The sequence below is a fragment of the Nanorana parkeri genome, unplaced genomic scaffold (assembly GCF_000935625.1).
Source record: "Nanorana parkeri isolate BGI_ZX_2015 unplaced genomic scaffold, ASM93562v1 scaffold478, whole genome shotgun sequence".
Taxonomy (NCBI): domain Eukaryota; kingdom Metazoa; phylum Chordata; class Amphibia; order Anura; family Dicroglossidae; genus Nanorana; species Nanorana parkeri.
The window spans coordinates 85,025-110,212 of NW_017306746.1; the positions used below are offsets into that span (position 1 = coordinate 85,025).

General features: G+C 42.3%; 1 protein-coding gene across 2 annotated transcripts in view; it reads right to left on the reverse strand.

Annotated features, from left to right (window-relative positions):
* Positions 1-895: 895 nt before the first annotated feature.
* PAN2 (PAN2 poly(A) specific ribonuclease subunit) overlaps positions 896-25,188 on the reverse strand; it is a 63,469-nt gene continuing 39,176 nt past the window's right edge. The window contains exons 17-25 of one of the 2 annotated variants that reach the window (XM_018560795.1): positions 24,499-24,642; positions 17,877-17,936; positions 17,700-17,790; positions 17,429-17,586; positions 16,371-16,514; positions 16,085-16,264; positions 10,429-10,522; positions 8,429-8,631; positions 896-1,066 (exon numbers count right to left, since the gene is read on the reverse strand). In XM_018560795.1, the coding sequence (XP_018416297.1) occupies positions 938-1,066; positions 8,429-8,631; positions 10,429-10,522; positions 16,085-16,264; positions 16,371-16,514; positions 17,429-17,586; positions 17,700-17,790; positions 17,877-17,936; positions 24,499-24,642 (1,203 nt within the window). In that variant the 3' untranslated portion in view covers positions 896-937. The remainder of the gene's footprint in view (positions 1,067-8,428; positions 8,632-10,428; positions 10,523-16,084; positions 16,265-16,370; positions 16,515-17,428; positions 17,587-17,699; positions 17,791-17,876; positions 17,937-24,498; positions 24,643-25,188) is intronic. The other variant, XM_018560796.1, reaches the window with a different exon arrangement.

The following is a 25,188-nucleotide window of genomic DNA, read 5'->3' on the forward strand; positions in this document are numbered from 1 at the left end:
GTTTTGGGAGACATTACCGTTTTTGCCGCCGTATAAGGTTACTGGGCGTATAAGACGACCCCCTACTTTCTGTTAAAACATAGGTTTTGGGCTATACTCGTCGTATAAGATGAGTACAGCCCAAAATAATGTTTAAATACACCCACTAGCCTCCTTGGCGGTATTCCCGAGTCTGGCTAGCAGTTAATTTTCAGTACCATAAGCGGTAACCCCGAGCCACACTCGGGATTACAGCATAGCGTCTCTTACATTGTCAATGATCCCCGGTGTCCTCAGTTTTCCGTCCCTCGCGAGCGTCCGCGTTGCAGGGGGGCAGAACCAGCGGGCATTTTAAAAGAAAAAAAAATAGAAGGAAAAAATTAATCAGACCGCCAGTGAGGCTAATCTGTCAGCCCGCTGGATGTGCGGTAATACTGTATGTACGGTAGCTTCGGCTACATACAGTATACCACACTGAGCCAATCACGGCGAGCAATGTACACAACCTCTGCCAATCCGAGCAAGCTTTGAATTCATTAATAGAATATATCACTCACCGTGATTGGCTCAGCCCGTTATACTGTATGAGGCCGAAGCTTGCCGTGCATACAGTATTATCCACACATCCAGCAGGCTGACAAAGGGAGAGATGGGGCATGTCAGACCAGGTCGGTTGCTAAAATGCACACTAAATATGGTATACGTTGGGTTGTATACTCTGCGTATAAGACGACCCCCGATTTTCGGGGGATGTTTAAGTCTAAAAAGTCGTCTTATACGCCGGCAAATACGGTAAATTGGTGGGTCGTTTCTCTTTAAATATACTCCTTGGACCTCTATTTTTGATTAACAGACTACATGCAGAATAACATTTCTTTTGCATTGATACATAAAAAGGCACAAGATTTTGGACTCCACTTTTATTAAAATATGATGTGCTTGCGTTCACAGAACGGCTTCACAATTCATTACAAATAAAAAACAATAAAAATAGTACATGGAAAGTCATTTCCACTTTACCAAATTCATAAAAAGAAATTAAAAAAAGGACATTAAAGTCCCACCATAGCAGAATACACTGGCGCATCTGTGGATAAAAAACAGAATTGGAGATGAGTTAGGTACAAAATCACATATGAGTGGTATCTAAAAATGGCAAAAAAAAACAAAGAAAATGGCAGAATGAAAAGAAAAAAAAAAAAAAGACAAAAAAAACCCCAAGACAAAAACGAAAGCTGGACATCATTATAGAATCACAACTATCAAAACACACAATTTCTACTACTGAAACAAAGACAAAATACATACTTCTAGAAATACAGTATCAGGCTTGTGACAATACAGGTTAGTTAAAAAGGAACATGCAGGGGTCCAGACTTTGTTAATGAGAAGTCCACACTGGACAAACCCACCTCTGTAAACGACCTCATTGTTTTATTTAATTTACTTCGCATCACTTAGGCCCAGGTCAAGGACAGCAATGAGATTAGGGGTGGTAAAGCTCCTGCATTTATTGTTGAAGCTTGCATACCACTGCTCTTTGAACTATCCTGTTAAATAACATTAAAGGGTGTGTAAACCCCAACAAGTCTCTTTCTCCCTTTTAGGTTTGATAAATAGAACTTTGAAAGTCTTGTTATAGCTACTCAACAAGTGCAAAATACACTGCTCAAAACAATTAAAAGGAACACCTTGAAAACACATCAGATCTCAATCGGGAAAAATATCATGCTGGATATCTATTGTATACTGGACTGGGTGATGTGTTAGGAACTAATCATTTGATGAACGCATCATTTGATGGAAATGAAAAATTATCAACCTACAGAGGGCTGAATTGAAAGACACCCCAAAAATCAAAGTGAACAAAAATGATGCAGCAAGCTAGCCCCTAGTCCAGGGGTGCCCACAAGGTCGATCGCGATCTACCAGTTGATCGCTTAGCGATCACTGGTAGATCGCACTGTCCTCTCCTCCCGCCGCTTCTCTGGATCCCCCGCTGCTAGTCTCCAGACGAAAAATAGTGGGCGCCCCTGCCCTAGTCTATTGTGATGAAATTTCATTGCAGCAACTCAAAATGGTACTTGTTAGTTTGTATTGCCCCCACATGCTTGTATGGATGCTCCTAATGAGACAGATGGTGTCCTGGGGTACCTCCTCCCAGATCCGGACCAGGGCATCACTGAGCTCCTGAACAAACTGAGGTGCAACCTGGTGGAGACAGATGGACCGAGACATAATATTCCAGAGGTGTTCTATTGGATTCAGGTCAGGCGAGCGAGGGGGCTATTCAATGGTATAAATTCCTTCATCCTCAAGGAACTGGCTGCATACTCTCGCTACATGAGGTCAGGTATTGTCATACACCAGGAGGAACCCAGGACCCACTGCACCAGCGTAGGGTCCAACAATGGGTCCAAGGATTTCATCCCGATACCTAATGGCAGTCAGGGTGCCATTGTCTAGCCTGTGGAGGTCTTTGCGTCCCTCCATGGATATGCCTCCCCAGACCATCACTGACCCACCACCAAACCGGTCATGCTGAACGATGTTACAGGCAGCATAACGTTCTCCACGGCTTCTCCAGACCCTTTCACATCGGTCACATCGCTCAGGGTGAACCTGCTCTCATCTGTGAAAAACACAGGGCGCCAGTGGCGGAATTCTAGTGTTCAATGGCAAATGCCAATCAACCTCCACAGTGCCGGGCAGTGAGCACAGGGCCCACTGGAGGACGTCGGGCCCTCAGGCTACCCTCATGAAGTCTGTTTCTGATTGTTTGTTCAGAGACATTCACACCAGTGGCCTGCTGGAGGTCATTTTGTAGGGCTCCGTCGTGCTCATCCTGTCCCTCCTTGCACAAAGAACAGATACCGGTCCTGCTGATGGGTTAAGGAACTTCTACGGCCCTGTCCAGCCCTCCTAGAGTAACTGCCTGTGTCCTGGAATCTCCTCCATGCTCTTGAGACTGTGCTGGGAGACACAGCAAACCTTCCGGCAATGGCACATATTGATGTGCCATCCTGGAGGAGTTGGCATGCCTGTGCAACCTCTATATGGTCCAGGTATCGCCTCATCCTACCAGTAGTGACACTGACTCTAGCTAAATGCAAAATTTGTGAAAAACAAACAGTCAGAAAACATGAGTAAAGCGCTTTACAATATTGTAAAGCGCTGCACAAACTGTTGGCGCTATATAAATCCTGTAATAATAATAATAATAATAATAATAATAATGAGTAGGGAAAAACAAATGTCAGTGGCCTCCACCTGTAAAACCATTCCTGTTTTGGAGGTCGTCTCATTGTTGCCCATCTAGTGCACCTGTTAATTTTATTAACACCAAAGCAGCTGAAACCAATTAACAACCCCCTCTGCTACTTCACTGACCCGATCAATATCCCAGGAGCTTAATTGACTTGATGCTATACTCTGATTAAAAAGTGTTCCTTTAATTTTTTTGAGCAGTGTATATCTGTTGATCCTGCCAAGAATGTTGTCAGCTGATAACTTCCTATGCTCTCTGCTTGTGCAGATTGTTAGTAGTGATGCACAGATACTAGTATCGGTACCGATTCTGTGTATGTGGGAGAGTACTGGCAGGAACACCAGGTGAAAATAAAAAAAGGGAAAAACTTCTGAAAAATGAAAATAGAGCCACCACATCTAAGGACTGGTAAGCCAAAATAGATTAAACCAAAGAACAAAAGGGTAGACCACACTTTAACTAGCATTTGTTGCACAAAACCTAATCAGATTTTACCCTTTTTAGTGCATGTCTGAGAAACCTGAAAATTATTGTGGATAGGTTGTTGCACCTAGCTATTTGCAGCCAGGAGGCATAGACCAGTGGTTCTCAACCTGACGTGGCTGCTGCAGCGACATCTGGCAGCGTGGCAGGGGGCTGAGGACGACATACAGCGACCCACAGTTTGAGAACCACTGCTTAAAGGAGACAACAAATCCTCTATTTCAGCGGTTCTCAACCTTTCTAGTGCCGCGACCCTTTGATAAAATTGCCCAAGTTGTGGCAACCCCTAACAGTAAAAAGTATTTTCAAACGCAGAATAACGCCAGCTACAGAGGAATACAGAAAATCGCAGCAATAGTACATTATACTATATGGTACTATTGCTGGGATTTGTAGTCCTCTGTAGCTGGCGTTATTCTCCATTGCGACGTATAATTTATTATTGCTGGGAGTTGTAGTCCTCTACAGCTGCTGGTATTCTGCAGTGTGCTGTATAATGATTTTACGGCGCAACACAGAATAATCGCCAGTGTATAAAGTATTGCTGGGATTTGTAGTCCTCTATAGCTGATGGTACAGCACAATGTACTAGCAGCTAGAGAGGACTACACATCCCACTACCGACTACCCCAGCAATACATTAAAGCAGCACCATGTGGGGGGGGTGAGAGAGTGCAGGCCTACCTGAGCAGATATGTACGCCGTCAGAATAAAAACCACCATAGGAATGCTATCATTAGAACTGGACCTTAATTTCAGGTCCCCCTCTGCTAATTGGCAGCAGCAGAGGGCGGGCTCAATAGCTAGTTTGCTATTGGCTATTGCAAAGTGAAATAGCCAATAGGAATCTAGCTGTGTTCCTATGGGTTTATTTTTTTTTTCTCTTACCGATTACGGCCTGCGGCCCGATGTCAGAAAAAGAAAAAAGCAGAGAAAGGTTTGCTATGCTCGATCGAGCATAGCGAACCTGTCCGGGGAGAAAGTTTTTTTTTTCTGATTTACGACCGCATGCGGCTCCGATGTCAGAAAAAACAAAAAACACACAAAAAAAAACAGCGGCGCAGACCTTTCCCGGGGCCGCGAGGCGAACCCCGGCAGATAGTCATTCGACCCCCGCGTTGAGAACCGCTGGCATAGACTATTTAAAGGGGATTTTACTGATCCACACTATATGTAGTACATGGCAAAGCTTGAAATGTATGTGCAGGACAACCTTGCAGAAGATTGAGCTTATTCTATTGTTAATTGCCACTTGTGTGCACTGGAGGGGGATAAATTACAGTGAAACTACACATTCCCATCCCATGTAGCCAATAAAAAGGTGCCAATAATCAGCATTCATTTGGATTGCAGTTGTCATGTTGCTGCACATGTGATCAGCTATGACACCAGGCATTTAAGAGCTTAAAAGTTTGGTTGAGAGCTAAAATAAAAGGATGCCAGCTCCCTTGCAGTTATTGAAAGAGGCATGTCTTGAACGTAATGGTTTTGGGAGACCGTAAAATTGGTCTAGTTTGGTTTAATCCAGCAGGCTAGAATCTACCCTTACAAGTGGAGTTGCATAAGGCCAGGTTCACACCTAGGCAACAGCATTTTTGATGCACATTTTTATGCGCATATGGCAAAAAGCGTTTTTGTGAGCAGATTGTAGCTCATTGATGCCATTGAGAAAAAGCGCATAAGAATGCACAAAAACACAGCAAACGGGCATTCTAAAGCGCTTCCTATAGAGCCTATGGGGCAAAATCGAGCTGCCAAAAAAAAAAGCTCCTGTACTTTCCAGCGACAGGTGTTTTGCCAATAGCAACAAAATGCTCAGATGGGCAACAAAATGCTCAGATGGGCAACAAAATGCTCAGATAGGCAACAAAATGCTCAGATGGGCAACAAAATGCTCAGATGGGAACAGGGCCATATAAATAAATGGGATTTTTAAAGGGGCAGATTTTTTGAGCGTTTAGGGCAGAAAAAGCGCTACAAAACGCTCAGTGTGAACCAGGCCTAAAGCAGAAATAAGCTCAGTGTTGCTTCCTTTATAAGCACATCTATTGAGCATGGATTGAACAAAATAAATGTCCCAAAATACATATTAAAAAGGAAAGCTGGATTAAGGAGGGGGCTGCCATTGCAAGTATGGATTTTTTTTACTTCTCTTGAAGTACTGCAGCCAGGAGCAGCCAAGCAACTAAGCATTTTTAAAAGAAGCCATTAAAGGCAGGTTCCATATTTCATTGAAATGTTTATGTAAACTAACAATTAACTTTTTATTTGGTCCCTTTTAGTCTAATATACCATTGAAAGAGTTTCGTTATATGTGCGAGAAGTTCGGAAAAAAAAACACGTGTTTATGTTGTTCTATGTATGTTAGTTGATAACAGCACAGGCAGAGAAAACAGGAAGTTATCAGTTACATTGTTCTCAGCTTTGTCTAACTACAGAATCACACCCGTGAGGGGTGAGGTTCGGTAGCCCTTATCGTGTTTCTGTTGTACTGACAAAGTAGGGCGAGTGTTGTCACCTTAGGAAAGTGTGTTACTGGCAGGATCACCATGGTAAGAATAAAGCGGAAAGAACCCCGAAATGAATACAGCTCTACAGTCTAGCCCAATAATTTACATTTCTCTGAACTCCTCCTAGCAGTGCAGCTCAACAGTTGGACAAGCAGAACAGTCAAGGCTCATGGGATATCCTCCCAAAGTGACACCCTGAGAAGTAGTTAAAAAAGAGGTGGTTGTCACAAAGTACAAGTCAGTCCTGCAAACCGAGAAATAAAGACACGCACACAGCAAAGCAAATGTCCACGTCAGTACGAAAAACATGGCCACATTACATCAAACACATCTCAATTCAGCCACCGTCTGACACATAACTGAATCATGTAAAGCAGCACTTAACCTGTGAGGTGCAAGTAAAAAGGCAATTCACAGCTCTTTTGTAGCGGCATTGTTTTTAGCTGCACATCACTACATCTGAATCTAAACTTCTGTTTAATAGATTCATTGAAACAAAAATAATGCAGATGGCTGGCAGGGGCCCACTGCTGCGAGGAGGACCAGGCCCTTCACTTTGCAACCTGCATGCAAGGCGGTTAGCCTGGGGATTATATCGCAATGAATATTACAACATGCACCTTCCGGTATTTGATAAGAATGGGAATATCTCATAGATTGTTAGGATTGTTTTTATTGTGGGATCAACGCACTGTTTAGGGCCTGTGATACATTGTATTAATCATGGATGAACATGGACTTGGAGAGCTTTTTCATAAACATTTGGAGAAATCACTGAGAAAAAGCAAGTCCTTTTAGAATGATTCTAAACAATATTTTGTAAGGTCAGGGTGAAATACTCCATCCTGGAATATTCTAAAATAGTCTCATGGCATTACTAGTAACTAGCCCCCACGCCAAAGAATATCAGCTACATACTATAGTGTCTGCATTCAGTTTTGAAAAACTGTGCCAGTGGATGGATGTTAAAGCAGAAAGGAGTCTTCTTAACCCCTTCGTGACGGGAGACGTACACTGTACGTCCAGCCACAAAGAATGGCAATCTTTCCTGATCTATGAAGAGCAGATTACAACTTTGTGAGATGCAGGGAATTAATGCTGTGCAAACCACCTATAAAAATAAATACGTAAATAGTACTAAACCGTCTCTGTTTTTCAATCAGCTGCTGGACCAGATTGTGCCTTGTTGCTGCAAAACAATGATCTGGCCTTGGTCCTCCTCCTGCATGTGTAAAACAACTTATCTTGGCCTGACCCATTATAATGTATGGGAATAGAGCCAAGTGCAGTATACTAAGGCTGTCCCTTCCATTAAAACCTCTCCCTGACTGACAAGGAATCCAGTGTGTTCTTTCCTGTATTCACAAACATCCATGCACAACCAAATTAACTGTAAGGGCTGCTGGAACAATTCTAATAAAAATTGCATTGTTATTGCAAGTAGGAACTAGCCGCCTGCTTACAGCACATACAAATTGGCATTTTTCTAGTATTGGAGTTGCTGTAATTCAACATGTAGGCCAAGAATATAACTAAAACACTAAACTACACTTTATTTATTTTTTACACATTTAGCTATTACGGCCTTATGTTTACAAGGTCTTGTTCACATAGGTTTATAAGCTCATATAAAAGAGCAGTGTGAGCAGCAAGCTTTTACAGAGCATTTGCAAAGCTTTTGGCAAGATTTGTTAAAGCTGTTAAAGCACCATTTAGATCCAGTTTGGGAATGTCCCTTAATAGGAGTGCTGACTGTCACTTTAAACAAGCTGACAGCAGGCTGCAGCACAACTTTGAAGCTTGTTGAAAGCCTATCCACAGCTTGTCAGCACTCCCAATAAGATCTGCATTTAACATTCCCAAACTGGAGCTGAAGGGTAATTTGAAGGCTTCAAGAAAACTGCTCAAAGCTTGCCGAAAGCTTCACATATGCTTTGCCTAGAGCTAAATTTAAAATAAGTTTGAGAAACACTGGCGTACAATATTGCTAAGGATCAGCCCAAGATACTTAGAAATCACAAATGAAGTTATTTTCAGCCAGCCTTTCACAAAGCAGTCAGAAAGAAATTTGATAAGATAAAAGAAGTGTCAGTAAAAGAAAGCAGCAGTATCGGTCAAGTTAGGGAAAGAGCAAGTCATTTGATGTGAGGTCATCACTGGGGTCAGGGTCAAGAAGAATCACGTTGACTTTACTTTTTGGGCTGTTTTGGCTCTCTGGTTCCGGAACCTTCCAGTCCATTTTCCGACCCTTTTCATAAAGGCTTTTCAGGACTTTTCGGAAGTTGTCTGGCTCGGTTCCGTTACGACTTAGCTCCAAGTATTTGTGATAGAGCTGTAGAGCTGTTCGTGCATCTTCAATACTATCATGTGTCTCTCCTTGGATCTTGAGGTCTATGAAACCAAGAAAAAAAATATGTGAAAGCTTGATCAAAGAATCTTTTAAAGATTTAAAATGTACTTCTTACTGGTAAGCAGCTAGAAAGAAAAAGGTTTCATCTTTATGGAACGAGTTTAAAAAATGACAAAAAAATTTACTGTGTTAAATATTGCAGCACATATATAAGCCAATCAGAAAGCATCCATGATCCTTAAAGTGTACCTAAACCCTAACAGCAAACATCTTTTATTTCGATCCCTTTTGGTCTGTTAAATATAGCACCGAGAGTTTTTTTATATGTGTTATTTTAGGTGCAAACAAATGGTTAATATTGTCAGAAATTCAGAGCCGTCTAGTGCGATCTCAAAGTATCTATTTGGCCCTCCCAGTTCTTATGTTAGGGCTAGAAGTGAATTAGTACCCATGATTTGCAGATGGTCATAATGGTTATGTAGTTCAACAACAACAACAAAAACTGGGCTGTGCTGACACCACTCTCCTATTGTGGGTTAACACCACATAGGGTTTTCAAAAGCTGAAAAAACATTTCTGGCAGATCAACAGGTATTTTTCTGAACTTTACTGGTCTTCAAAAGGGATTAAAAAAAAAACAAAAAACAGGGAAATGTACATGCATTGCAGAAATGCACTGCATTTTTTTATTTTATTTTGACTTCACATATACTTAAAAAGGAGAACTATGGGTTTAAGGCTTTTCCCCATAGTTCTCCTTAGGGTAACGGGAGGACACAAACTAGCGTCCTCTTGTCACCCTAGGCTCAGTATACCGCGAGCTGTAGCTCGCGTTATACTGAGACGCCGCAGTATACGGCTGCTGCTCGCGGTATACTGAGGCGCCGCAGCTGAAGCGGATCCTTACAATTATGCCGGGATCCGCCCAGCTGCGTGACTGACAGCTGGCTCTGCCTATCTAGAGGCAGAGCCAGCTGTACCCGCCCCCTGGGGGATCAGAGCGGGGAGGGGGGAATCCAGCCCCTCCCCTGTCACGGCAGAGAGCCGTGACAGGATCGAGAGGTGAGTGAACGTCGGTATGTGTTCGCTCACCTCCCGATCTACTGAGCCGATCTGTGACAGTCTCATTGTCACAGGTCGGCTAGAACTATGAGGTGAGTGAAAAGCACTCACCTCATAGTTCTCCTTTAAAATGTTTGATCAGACAAAAACAGAAGTTTTCCCAGTGATATCTCCATTATAACCCTTACAAGGTTTAAAAAAACATGCAAGTAGAAATTGCGGACCTAAAACTGCCAAGTGCCTGGCCATCTGTGGCTTTAGGTCACGGACTTCAAAAAAGCATTCAAAAAGTGGAGTCAGAGTTCCTGATCTGCATACTCGTTCAAGGTGAGCTTGACAGCCAAGCAACCAGCATTCTCAGGAGGGCCCAGTGATGGCAGCTTCCATATTTCCCAGTACAAGGTTGCTTTATAGAAAGCAATTCAGCTACAAGTATATCTACCTTAGTTGGCAAAAAACCCAAAAACAAACCCAGCAACTGCTGTCGCTGAGCACATCTGTAGAAAGTAGTTGTGTATAGAGATTCCATACAGAAGTGTATAAAATCTGACCAGGCTGAATCACTCATCTGTTTTTTTAATCCCTAGGGGACTCTAGGGGGAAAATTTAGGCCATTAGTTTCCAGATCTACCTCACGCCATGAAATTTCACTACAGCATGAGAAGTACTCCAAAATTTTAAACAAATGTAAAAAGCAACAGGGAGACTGGGACTCCCACAATGGTCACTACATGTAGAGGTGGGAATTTAGGGACCGAACATAAGACAATGCTTACCGAGGAAATACCATGCCAAGAATCGGAGAGAGATCATTCGTTTGCGTGGTATGTGAAATAAATACACAGTATCAATCACCTGATCTTTTGGCACCTGTAGTGAATAAGCAAATACAAGAGTTTAAAGTTCACCCTGATCAAATTAATGAAAACACAAAGTATAGGATAGTACAAATATCACTTCACCTTATTAGCTGGTGAATTTTAATAAGCTGTATTCTATTTAAATTATATTGTTCAAAATGTTCACCTTATAAGCTTCCGCCCTTAATTTCCCACTTTTCTCTTTCTCGCTTGCCTTTTTAAAAAGATTATATTTTACCTTCATTATTATTTCCCCTGCCATCTATATAGCTCAAGTAGCCACAGAGGCTATGCCACCTTTTACCCCTAAAAAAGAAAGTCATTACTAGAGAAAACATATCTACCTAACATTTAAAAAAAGTGATACCCTCCCCGTCACAAACCCAGGCAGTTTAAACTGAACATATGATGAATAACGCACAAAGGCTGCTTTCATTGAAGAGCACATTTAAAAAAAAAAAAAAATATATCAGTAAACTATTATACATTATACAGGATTTATAAATGGCAAAAAGTCCACCCAGCTCTTTACAATATAAGAAGGACATTACAGTTACACTACAAATAAACAATGTGAGAGCTTAGAATCTAAAAGCAGAATTAGGAAACTGAAGTTATATGCAAACCTTGACTATTGTCTGAAAGTGGAAATTAAGGCTTACTTTTTTGCACTCAAAATTACAAGTCCTAGGTCATTATGTAAACCGCCATGTTGAGTTGACAAAATGGGATCTTGCTCTTATGGTAAAATCCTTTTTTTCCAGAGTCCATTGAGGGACATAGCTCTGAAGAATTCTGAGATATATGGTTATGCTGCTGCCTCTAGGAAGAATGGACATTAGGCAAATAAAAAAGCCTCCCACTTTAAAAAGAAGGACATAACCCTTCCCACCTGCCAGTTGTAGCAAGAAGTACAAAGGAATTTGAGTGGAGAGAGCTGTGTCCCTCAGTGGACTCCAAGAAAAGGATTTTACTCTAAGAACAAAATCCTATTTTCTTAATTGAGGGACACAGCTGAGGAATTCTGAGACTTGGGGATGCTCAAAAGCGGTCCAAACAGAGGGGCGGGCACCACAATGAAAGCACTAGCTCAACAAAAAATGAACCGTCAAAGTACACTTCACAGTAACATGGAAAAAAAACCTTTTCTACCAAAACATAGCATCAGAAGAGACAGAACAACTAACTTTATAAAACTTTGCAAAAGTGTGAACAGAAGACCAGACTGCGGCCTTGCAATTTTGGAAACAGGCGCTTGATTGTGAAATGCCAAAGAATGATGAACTGCCCTAGTAGAATGAGCAGTAACAGGAAAGGTAGTACCCTGTCCCCGCAACTCATAAGCTTGAACAACAAGCTGACAAATCCACTTAAAAAGTGGATCTAGAAGCTAAACAACTTTTTCTAGGCTTTTCTGAAAAGAGCAATAAAGAGTCTCAACATTGAAAGGAAGCTGTGGCTGGATGGACAGAAGCTGGACAAAGTGAAGGGAAAACAAAGTCTTCATATAAACGAAAAGCTGAGATTACTTTGGGTAAAAAGGAAACCTGTGATCTCAAAAACAACCTTGTCCCTATGAAGAACCAAATAGGGTTCTTTACAAGACAAAGCAGACAACTCGAAAAATTCTTCTAGCCTAGGTAATGGCCACAAGAAAAGTAACCTTTTTGGAGAAGACAATGAAAGGTCTTGTATTAGGTTCAGAAGGAGGTTTAGGAAAACAGATAAAACCAAGTTCAAGGCCCATGAAGGAAAAGGAGACCGAACATGAGGAGCTACATATGAGTAACTACCTAAATAAAAGTATGAATAAAAGGAATTAGAGCAAGAGTACATTGATAAAAAAGGACCAGCAACGCAGATGTCTGATCCTCCCACTTAAGAGCAAAATGTTCATCTACCTCAAGTTTAAGGAAAGACAACGTTTGCAATATAGATGAGCACATGTGGAAAATCCAAAAGACTCACGCCAACTAAAATCAACCTTCGAGTACGATAACAAAATCTGAAATTCGTTAGTCTTTCAACACTTGGGTTTCAACAGCCAGGCCGTTAAAGCCAGCGACTGAGAAGCAGGATGGAAGATTGGACTCGCATAACAGAACCAGCCAATCTGGAAGGAGATCGGGATCGTCTGCCAATAGATGAGCCAAATTGGCATACCACACCTTGCAGGGCCAAATTGGAGTGACGAGAACGACTGGAATTCCTTTGTGTACAATTCCTCAAAGCAGTTGAGGTAACAGCGTTAGTGAAAGAAAAACTATACATTAGCGTGTACTGGTCCCACGGAGCTACTAGGACATCTACCGCATCCACCGCTGGATCCCTTGCTCTGCACACAAATGTCCAACTTCTTGTTGTGATGAGAAGCCAAAAGATCCACATCCGGCATTCCCCAGCAGTGAGAAAGTTGTTGAAACACTTCTGAATAGAGAAACCATTCATCCGAATCCAGAATTTTCTGCTGAGAAAATCCACCTGCCAGTTTTCGACTCCTGGAATGTGCACCACTGAAAAATCACCGCCCAATCCAAAATCTAATGCACTTCCGCCACTATTGACACACTCCTGATGCCTCCCTGGAGATTGAGGTATGCTAATTGCTGTAGCATTGTTCGACAGAATCCAAATAAAACGCCCAGACAGAAGGTGGGTCCAGTGAAACAGATCAATTACCCTCAAGTCCAGGACACAAATCTGAAGCTCAGATTCCTCCAGAGACCAACAAACCTGCACAGACACTCGAACCAAGAGATCGCCCCATCCCACAAGACCGGCAACTGTTGCGACAATCTTCCAAATCATGGGAAGAAAATGACTTTACCATTGTCGACGTAGATGTCAACCACCACGACAGAGACATCTTGGCTGGGGCACTCAATCAGATCTTGTCCACCATCAGACGAGACTCATCCTACACTGTAAGAATTCTCCTCTGTAAAGTCCTGGAATGGAATTGAGCAAAAAGGTACCACTTCAAAGATTGACACAATCAATCGCAGTACTCATAGGTTCTCAGAAAGGTTTGAAAGGTATCAGAGAGAAGACTCAAATACTCCAAGTGATGTGAAGAAACTAGGAATGACTTCTTGATGTTCAGAATCCACCCAAAGGGCTCAAATGTCCACAGCACCATTTATACATTGAGCTCCAAAACAGCAGGAGACTGTTCTTGAAGTAAAAGTCTTCAAAGTATCTGATGATCGGAATACCCTGGCAAAGAAAAAAAAAAAAAAAAAAATCACAGGACTGGAAAAACAACTTTTGTAACAACCCTTGGAGCCGAAGCTAACCCAAAAGGGAAGAGCCGCAAACCGATAATGAAGATTGCCTATAGCAAAATGAAGGAAATGCCGAAGAGCGGAAAACACAGGAATGAGTAGATACAGATCCTTTAGGTCTGTGGAAACCAAAAAAATCTTCATTAAGATGAGCGACAACAAACTGTACTTCTTAATAAATTCAGGATGGAATCCATTGAAACATATTGAGCAATTTTAATCCAGAATCGGATGAAGTCTTCCATTGGGTTTTTGAAACGTAAACAAGTTTGAGTAAAAACCTTGAAAAACATCCGGATCAAAACAGACCTTGAACTGTGGTTTGTCCGACGCTGCCAAGACACATGAAGCTGGAAAGCAAAGAATCAGGCATCCCCATCCACATATAGAAAAATGAGGGAGCAGACCTTCATGTTAAAGCAGACTTTTCAATTGTCAAAAATGTCTAGAGGGTCCAAAGATTTGGAAGTGTAAGACGTCTTTTGAAAACTGGGGGCTATAGAAAAGGTATAAAAGATGGAAAATTAGAAGCAGGCTTATGACGCTGACCCCTATTTTTCTACATCTGAGGTAAGTGCTCACTCTTACCTCCCATAGCTATTTAATAATCTAATCCAAGACAGCTTCAAAAGACAACAACCTCTGTATAGGGTAAACAAAAACAAAATCCCTTTTTGTAGTGCGGTTCCGATGACCCACACTTAAAACAGATAGCTATGTGTACCTGAATGGAAAAGACAGGCACATGAAAACAGCCGACAAGCATTACAAAAGCGCATCACATATGAAATGAGTAGTCAGTCAACAGTCATCTGATGCCCAATCAATAAAATGTGGATCCACTCCATCAGTCGCCTGCTCTGTACTTAAAATTTTTGTCCACATAGCCAAAATCTTGGAAATAAGGAACGTAACCAATAATAGTTGGAAGAGGAAAACCAGCTTTTTTTCTCCTTTAATTATTTAAATAAAATCATAAATAAAATATAAGGGACATACAGTGTCTAGGAACCAGAAAATTGCTTATCTGTAATTTCCTAATCCTTATATTAAAAATAAAATTAAAAATAGGATGAGAGAAAAAAAACCTTGCAGACATGCTCAGGTTTATGCGCACGTAGACTAGAATTCATAGAAGTAGAAATAACAGCAGAATCTTCTAATTTTAAAGAGGAATGCAGTCTTCCATTAATAAGGCAACTTTCCGATGCTGAGTGAATCTGTCACAGCCCAGCTATTGCATCAGTGATATCACAAAATAAACTAAAATAATAAAGCAGGGGAAAGAGACATCTATTCTCCTGAGGACACCAAGAGAAACTGGCAGGTTTTTTTAAAATTTTTATTTATTTGCCTAGTGTTCATTTTTCCTAGAAGCAGCAGCATAACCTTACTTCTTAGAATTCTTCACAGCTGTATCCCTCAATGAACGATAGAGAAAAAGTATTACTCCCTTTAAAAGGTTTTATGCAGCTCAAACGCTGCTGTTAAATAGCAAGTAAAGTGTAGCTGCCGGACTAGACGAGAGGGTAATTGCAGAACCTACAACATCACCACCCTGTGATAGACAGGCAGCTGCCTGAAGTGCACTACCCAGGAACATTTAAGGCTAGCTATAACTGAGCAGGGAAGGTGTAATAAGTATTCTTTTGGAAGACTAGACGGGGTTCAGGGTGGCACCGCAGTGGTGACAATGGTGGGATATCTGTGCGCAGCATGATATAGTCTATTGAAGTTTCTGATACTGGATGAGGGATAGCGAAATTCAGGCCAGCTTTAATGTGTTTAACTATCCACAAGAATAGACAGCTTTTAGAATACTCATAAGGATTGTTTCTGATCGGGAGATCTGTGCAGTATTGCTGTGAGTAATTTACTATGCTGGGAATTGTATGTAGTATATTTAATTTTGTCTAACTTTATATATATATATATATATATATATATCTCTATATATCTCTATATCTATAGATCTATATCTATACTTTAAGCAAAGCCTGGGAGGGAACAGAACTATGCTCAACTTTTAATGTGGCCATATATCCCATTAAAAGACCAATAAGAAGCACAGCTAAGCTTACAGGAGAACTGAATATTTCTATGCAGGTTCAGCTGCCTATATCTCTGGACATATGTGGATGGTTTTGGGGTTGAACTTGAGGTTTTCACCAACGGTAACCTCAGCTTATACTTTTGATCCAACATATGCTTAGTAAAACTATTAAAACATGGGTAGTACAAAGTGTTGACCCAAACCACCCTACCCATCTAGTATGCAAAAACTATACCATGAGATTTATCACTCGAAAATCTTTCTGAAGACCGTGACCCACAAACTTGACTCCTACATCAATGAGGAACCTTAATTTAAGATATGTGGATTTAAGTGTTGTTAGATGTTTGGATGAAATCTTGGCATCCAAGTCACCAGGCTTTATTCCAGAGTACTGTGTCAGATAATCGACCACCTGCAAGAGAATAAACCCTTTTATTTATTGCACTTTATGATTGCATTAGTATACAGACATAACACAAGCTAATCATGCTCATAGAAAGTGTGCATCATACACTGACCTGTTCCTGGGTGGAAATGTAGTCATCTATGAAAGGAACACCCTCATTAGGTCCCTGTCCCCTTACACATGTGATACGAGCCACCGACATCTGACTGGGTTTTATAGTGGACTTTGTCCCATCACTTCGAAGCTCAGCCTCTTCCTAAGGTAAATGGGGAAAAAAATAAAAATAAATAGTACCATCTTGCGGGCCTGAGTTGGGCTGTGTGTGTGTGTGTGTGTGTGTGTGTGTGTGTGTGTGTGAGACATCTCACACAGTTTTTATGCTTTTAGATGTGTGAAATGTTTACGGACAACCACAGATATGCGTATAATCACGGCTTCAGTCATCCCCCTACTAAGTACTGGTCGGAAAACAAATCATGATGAAGACTCATGGTAAAGCCATATTAAGGTTAAAATTAAAACAAACAAGGCACACAAATGCAAGCACCATAAGGTGGTAGAACATACATGGTTCTTCTCAGTGGCCCTTAATGCCCGAGCAGCTCATCAAAATTACTATGCAAGTACCAGTTTCAAGATTGTGTAGCATAGGTATGCACTTATCCAGCCATTCAATGCTCCCTGACTGTCAGACCCATCGGGATGCACCTGTGTTGTCACATGACACAGTGGAGGCATGAGTGAGCTCATTCTGGAAACATCCCTTATGTGGGTTCTTGGAACTTTCTGAAGCTTATATTTTTTCACTTCCTCTGCTTTCAAGTCAGGTTTGATGAGGAATTGTGGCTGTGAAAAATGTATGCGTTTGGGAATAGGTTTCCTCATCATAAGCAAGGGTTCTCACATCACCAGATTACCTACCAGACTATGCTCTCCTGCATGTATCTCAAGGTTTAAGTAATTTGCCAAGGGTGCACTTTTAGAATACAACAGATCTTCTAACCTGGTAACATCAGATGCATTTCTGACTGTTCTTATTACCTCAAGTGTCATTTCTCCTCCAGCATTGGATGAATAACCTGCAGCGGCTGGCAAGCTGCCAGTGAAAGTACTAAACCTCCATATAATTCGAGAAATCACTTGATCTTAAAATTCTGTAAGTCAAGTTACCTGATTAAGAGTAACAAACTCTGCATCCAGACCCACTAGTTCTGCTGCCTGTGGCATCTCATTCAGCAGCAATGGAATGAACGTGGCATGGCACTTTCTTTGTTTCCGGGCAAGAGAAGCTTCTGCCAGTAATACGCTGGCTTCAATTGGGTTCTTAACTGCAAACAAGCATGCTCATATTTATAAAATGTTAGCTAAGAAGAAATCTAAATTAAAAAAATAAACATGATTAAACATTTATTCATGATAATAGCAAATAGACTCATCTTACTTGCCAAGTTGTATTTGGAATTTAGGCTCCTCTTGGTATAAAATAAAATAGCAGGAACTTTCCAATTCATATCAAACTGGACAGCCTCACACTGAGATGAGAAAAAAAATAAGAGGTTAGAGATGCATTAGATTCAAACCACAATACTAATACAAGGCCTGTAAACTACTTTCTTACCTTATCAACAGGTTCAATAAGGAAATCATTTAACAAGTACCACTGCTGATGCGTCACTCCCTAAAAATAAGTAAAAAATAAATAAGGACGACGTGATCAAAAGAACTCTCCTTACATACTTTTTTGTATTTTGTAACCGACTAAAAATATTAGGACTTCCAACAAGAGCTTAAGATCTAAATTTTATGGGCATGATTTTCCCATGTTTATTTTCTTGCCATTTTGGGCCAATGGTGTCTAAAACAGAATGGAAAATAGCAGTGACCTCACTTTGCTGGTGGTGGAGCTGAAAGCTAAACACTAGTCCAAACTACTCTCCTGCCAACTGAGGAAATCTGCCTGCCAATTGCCTATGCCTGGAACGTACATAGCGGATTGGATCCGCTCTTGAAGCAACAACATTTCTGGTTCCTCCCTAGTGATTGATGTACACCATTGCCAAGGTGTTGTCCAACTGAATCTGTCAACAGTAAAGCTAACAGCTTGGTAAACACCTGAAGCATAGCAAAATGGGCCAAATGGCAGGGCTACAAACTGCTAGCGCAGCGGTCCAACACCAGAACTTATAAAACGCTGGTGTGCTAAAAGGATGGGGGCATCTTTGATGTTCACAAAAGACAGAAAGCGCTGTTGAAGAGGAGCAACAACATCTGGTGGAATCCATATGCAATCTTAAATGAAGACATTTAAGGCTTTGGAGGTCCAAGATGCAGCAAATGTCCCTTTGGATTTTGGGACAGTAAACATGTTAAAGAAAACCCCTAAATGGTTTCACAAAGGGGACCAAAGCTATGACCGTTTGGTCTAAAAAGCCTGATGGAGATCTTCCAGTCTGTTAAGACACACAGAAAAAGGTGACACAGAAGGGGTCAGGGAACTTGAGTTTGTAGCCCTGGGACAACATATAGAGCACGCAAGCATCTGGAATGCAAGATGCCAAAGCGGAAAAAAAAAAAAAAAAAGGTCAGACGTCTCCCCATTGTGGAAAGTGGGAGTACACCTTCATGCTACAGAAGGTTCATCTGTGAGCTTGGCAGACTTGCACTGTCCGACTTTTCAGGTGGGTGGGGAGCCAAGCTTAGGAGGAACTCAACACTGAAGTCGAGTGCAGAACGAAAGGAATGTTACTTGACCGTTTCGAAAGGAGATGACTTTATAGTCTGCTCGTTATGCTTCTTCTGCTGGGAAAGAGGAGTGTTCTTACCACCAGTAACATCTTTGATGAGAACATCTAGGGCCAGCGCAGAGAGGCATTGTCCCTCGAACTGCAGGCAAAACTTTGGCAGTGCAGCACTATAGCAAAAGTGCACAATGCATATGCAGAAAGCCATCTGCTCCATGTGTTTAAATAAGCAGAGGGTCAAAAGCAGTTCGATTCCCTTTAAACCTTTTCACTGCTACCGATGTAAGGCATATGGCAGAACAAAACCAACAAAATCCATAACAAATGCATACAATGTCAGAAAACACTAAGGGGGAAGAAACAAACTATCAGGGTGCTTCCAATCTTTTTACAGAAACAGTTGGAAAAGGTGCAAAAAGGAGAATCTATGTGGTCTTAGGGAACCTATAGGACCAAAGGCTGGAAACTCCACTAGTAGAAGCAACAGGCCGATCCTCTAGTGGTGCCCACTGTATCAATAAGGACTAAAAGGATTAAATCAAACGGCATCAGAGTCTCCTCAGCCAAGTGGGCAGAGGATCCAACTACACTGGATGGAGCCAAAAGAGGACTCTGAGGACAGGAGAGACTAACAGCAGAGGACAAAATGATCCCAGGCTGCATACATTGGCACCATTAGTGGCCACACTGCAAGCATTCCTGATCCATTGGTAGAAAGTGAGCTGGGAACATTGGTGGATAACAGGGTATAATGGCAGACAGTGACCAACAAATAGGGGAGCTCCCTAAGGTTTGGCCTGACAGGCCTACTCACTAAGAAAGTCTTCAAAGACAGATCATGCACAGAGGCAATTGTCAGGGGCTCTAGACCAGGAAAAAGCTAAGCAGCTAACCTTAGCCAGAACAAAGACTGGAAAGTACCCCACGCAGGACCCAGAACTTTGATAGATTTATAAAAATCAGTCTGACAAAATGCATGAGTTCACAGTGTGCAAGAGCCCCCATGTGTGATATGTGACGGGGAGAGAAGGCATATAACAGAGGGCTGGAGCCAAGCAGGATTTGTGTGCCATAACATGTTTAACTATCTCACATAAATTACACTGGATTTATATGCGTCATACACACCTAACGCGCTCCTTTTTTGCAGACATCAGCTAGATTAACTATTTCAACTGAAACTCCAAATTGTTTTATAGCTGTAAGATGTCTCTTCCTTTCACTATTTGTTTGGTCAATAAAAGTATTTCCAGGGACCAAAACTGTAAAGCACAGGATTATTAAAGTGGAAGTTCACCCTAAAATTACTCTATTATAATACAGGATTTATATAGCGCCAACAGTTTGCGCAGCGCTTCACAATATAAGGAAGACATTACAATTACAATACAATTCAAGACGGTAAGGAGGGCCCTGCCCGTGAGGGCTTACAATCTAAAGGGAGGGGCAAGTGATACATGAGGAAATGGCTGTGTGGGGATGAATTCCTTAAGAAACTGATATTTCAGGTTAGGTTGCGGTGGGATAGGCTTCCCTGAAGAGATGAGTCTTAAGGCCTTGGTTCTCAACTGGTGGGTCGTGACCCAAAAGTGGGTCACGACCCCATGTTCAGTGGGTCGCCGCATGCCTCCCCCTAGCCCCCCTGTAGCGCAGCACTGTCCATTCTTACACCAAGCAGCCATTTAAAATATGCTGCCCAGCACCAAGTGTTGACTTGAGGTAGGCTGGGGGTATGGCTGCCAAGGAGCTCCCTCCATATGTTCATTACTTACAGCTCCATCGCATGTCCTGTAGAAGTGCCTGGACTGGAGTGACATCACATTCTGGCTCCCAGCACCTCTACAGGCGCACATGTGAGCTGTACAGGCAATGCACATATGGATGGAGCTCCATCACAGCACAGCAGCCCACACTGCCATATGTTCCATTGCAGTGCGACTTGGGTCGCGACTTAATGACCAAGGACAAATGTCGGTCCTGAGGTTACACAGGTTGAGAACCACTGTCCTAAAGGGATTGCCTGAAGGCAGTCAGTGTGGGAGATAGACGGACCGGTTGGGGTAGAGAGTTCCAGAGGATGGGAGAGACTTTAGTGAAGTCTTGGAGGCGAGCATGGGAGGAGTTGACAAGGGAGCTGGAAAGCATGAGGTCTTTTGAAGAGCGGAGGGGACGATTAGGGTGATACTTTGAGACAAGGTTTGAGATATATCCGGGGGCAGAGTTGTGGATGGCTTTGTAAGTGGTTGTTAATATTTTGAATTTTATCCTCTGGGCGAGTGGAAGCCAGTGGAGGGATTTGCAGAGGGGGGGTTGCAGACACTGAGCGTTTGGTTAGGTGGATGAGTCTAGCAGCTGCATTCATGATAGACTGAAGGGGGGATAGCCTGTTTAAAAGGTAGGCCAATTAGGAGGGAGTTGCAATAGTCAAGACGAGATATAACAACTGAGTGGATGAGTAATTTTGCGGTTTCATTGGTGAGGAAGGGACGTATTGTGGAGATGTTACGAAGGTTAAGGCGGCAGGATTTGGATAGTGATTGGATGTGGGGAAGAACGGTGAGGTCCTAGTCCAGGATAACGCCTAGGACCTTGGCATGGGGTAAGGGCTGGATAGTTGTATTAACAGTCTCAAGGGAAAAGTTTGGGGAAGGTGCATGGGCAGGAGGAAATATCAGGCGCTCAGTTTTTTAAAGATTGAGTTTTAAGAGTGTTGTGACATCCAGAGGCATATGTCAGTTAGTAGGTTAGTGACACGCAAGGACACTGAGGGGGTGAGTTGTGGAGTGGAGAGATATATATTTGAGTGTCATCAGCATAGAGATGGTATTGGAAGCCATGTGAGGTTATTAACTGGCCAAGGGAGGAGGTGTAGACAGAGGAGAGAAGGGGTCCAAGGACAGAGCCTTGGGGGACCCCTACAGAGAGAGGAAGAGGAGTTAGATTTGTAGGTGACACTAAAGGAGCGTTTAGATAGGCAAGAGGAAAACCACGAGAGAGCAGAGTCTTGTAGGCCAAGCGAGTGGAGTTGTTTGAGAAGGAGCAGGTGGTCCACAGTGTCATAAGCAGCTGAAAGGTCTAACAGCAAGAGTAAGGAATAGTGGCCGTTGTTTTTAGCTGTTAGTAAGTAGTTAGTGAGTTTTAGGAGGAACATACCATACAACATATGTACTTTAATGAATGCCTAGCACCATATTTGACATCTGTCTGTGCTTCAGTTGTTCAGCAATCGCCGATGTAAATTCCTGGCTATTTACCAGCGACACCATGCAATTTATGGTGCCGTTCAGCCTCCCCTCCCCCATGCTATCTACATCTCATGATTGCACAGCCTGACTGGTAAACACGTACCCTGTGTGCCCTGATGCTGTCAAAAATATAGATGGCATGAGGGAGGCTGAGCAGCACCATGAGCTGCAACGTGCAATAACACATAGCAAGCAGTCAAAAATCTCTAACCACAGGCGACAAATGTAAGTGAAAAACTGTTTAATAGGTTATGCTGCACTTTGAACATCTTGCAGAATAAGCCCACAGGGTTGTTTTTACAGCCTTTTACCATTTCTTAAAAAAAGGCTAATAGGCTGAATACAGTCTTACCTGCCTTGTAGCTCTCCCTAATCTACGGCGTGCTCTTGGTCCAAGTTTCTAAATATATACATATTTATAATAATGGAAACGTTACATAACTACCACAAACTATATGAGAGTGGGTTATTGTTCCAGGTCAAGTCAGGTAGTCCAGTGTTTTTACCCACAGTATCACTGGCACTTTTATACATGAATCAATCAGTCTTCAGCATATGGGAATAACCGCTCATGAATGCAGACAGTGACCAATCATTGAGCTGTGACCAGTACTGTCAGCTGCACAAAGTCTTAAACTAAACCTGCTGCTGTACTTACAATATTGTACTTAGAGCAGGTCATGGGTCAGTCTTTCAAATGGGTGCAATTTTTTAAAATAAATATTAAGAAGATTTCTGCATTCTTAATGTGAACTCACACGAGATGAAATCCACAAAAGTTATACCAGGGATGAGGATCTTATCTTGGTCAATGGGCAGGCATGTCTCCCTGTTTCTTTAACAGCGGGCACAGCATAACTGGCTCCTAGCTTTATTTGCTATAAAAGCTGAAGTAATTCCTTACCGAAAAAGCAAAAGGTTCTCGAGTTCACCTACCAATCTAGGTTGCCAAGGATGGCATGAATTAGGGGCCAAAGAAAGGTCGTTATTTGAGCTCCACCTGAAATGGCTCCTTTTTCTATAAAGTCACTGTCAACACCAAAACAGGAGGTAGCAGTACTTTAAGAACTTTTACATACAGTAAAATTCAGGAGACATCTGAACACCTTTGGTGCATGGGTAGGCAACCTGGGCACTGCAGCTCTGGTGAAACTACAAATTCTATCAGGTCTTTGCCTCTGGGAGTCATGCCTGTGCTGTCAGTCTTGCAATGCTTTATGGGACTTGTAGTTCTACAAAAGCTGGAGTGCCCAGGTTGCCTGCCACCACTTTAGTGCATTCAATTTTGTTTGTAAATCATAATCATGCCACATGTCATGCTTTTCTGAACTGACATTTCCGATTTCTTTTTATAGCTGTACAAAAGGGTTGTATATGTTACATCTCTTAAAGCGAAACTAAATGCTGCAAAATACAAATGCTAGCAGGTAGAACTTTGCATGTCTCTACTACAAAAAACACCTTAGGCCCTGTTCACACCTGGGCGGTTCAGTTGCGCGGATTTTTCCACGCTGAACCACGAACAGTCAAACACATTTATTCTTATGGGACCCATTCACGCAAATGTGCGCAATGGCGAGTTTCAATCCGCCTGCCGCCCAAAGTGCTCTACCTGAGCTACCTTTCCAGCGCTGATCAGTACGTTTTCCATATAGATTTCAATGGAAACCCGCTGATCAGCACGTTTTGGGGCGTTTGTGTTTCAGCACTGAAAAGGAAAAGAAAAAAATATAAATAAAAATCGCACTAAACCGCTACCGCCCTGGTGTGAATGGGGCCTTAGTCTGTTCCCAGCAATTTCTTACACTGCCTGCAGCATATGCATAGTGCAGTGTACACACCTGGCATTTGTAAGACAGGAGGTGGAACTGCGTAACAGCAGCAATCATGGGGAGGATTGTATCATCAGTGGGAGCTTAATGGCCTAAAAGAGAAGACGTTGGAACCCGAGGAAGTGGAGGAGAATATGGCAGCAGGGGATCGCAGAGCTGTCAACACTGAAGATGGACATACCCAAAAGTAAGTCTGCCATGTGTGAATACCTGCACATTATGGCAACTGCTACCTACAGTTGACCACACTACAGCTGAGCGTTAACTGTCTTTTTTAATGAAATTTATATACATTTGAGACAAAGATTTTCTTCTGAGCCTATTCCTTTGAATAGACCTCAAAATGTATCATGTAGCTTTCATATTACAGAATGGTTTCACAAGCTATGGCATACGCAGCAGATAAATTGCTCAACACTTACCTCTTTCCTTTGGTGATATGTCTCCCCTACTTTAATATGCGCTACCAAGCTGCCACCTGTCCGAGGATCCAAAATATGAACAACAGTTGCCTTGAGGTCATAGATGTTGGTTGCTTCATCCTTGTCATCCTCTGGTTGATTTGGCTGAGGGACACACACACAGGTTTGTATATTGTAAATAAATGAATCTTAAACAAAAAAAGGACAAGCTTACCCAAGTGATTTAGGTAGAGGGTACAGTATAGAAAGTAGGGACTACACCCAGGACTATATTTGCCATAAGGCACTTTTGGGCCAGTACCAAGAACAGCATGGTTAGATGGCACAGTACCAAACCTAAATATTTACAAAGGTTAATAACTAATCTTTATTTTTGTTAAATATCTGACTAAATTCAAGGGAGGCAGGAGGACAGCGAGAGTTATGGGACTAAGAAAGCACCCTAAAAATAACAACAAAATACCATTTTGCCTTAAATTCCTCCTGAAAAAAAATAAATAGCTGTGCACTTCCTGGCACATGGGTGTGCCCAGTGGCGTAACAACCGGGGGGCAGGGGGGCACTTGCCCCGGGCGCAGGACTGAGGGGGGGCGCCGTCACGACCCCCGCTAAATGAAGCCCCTGGCTCCCTTTCTCTGCCACATTCACCCGGCTGTCATCGGGCGGCCGCTCGCTCCTCCGAGGCCACTG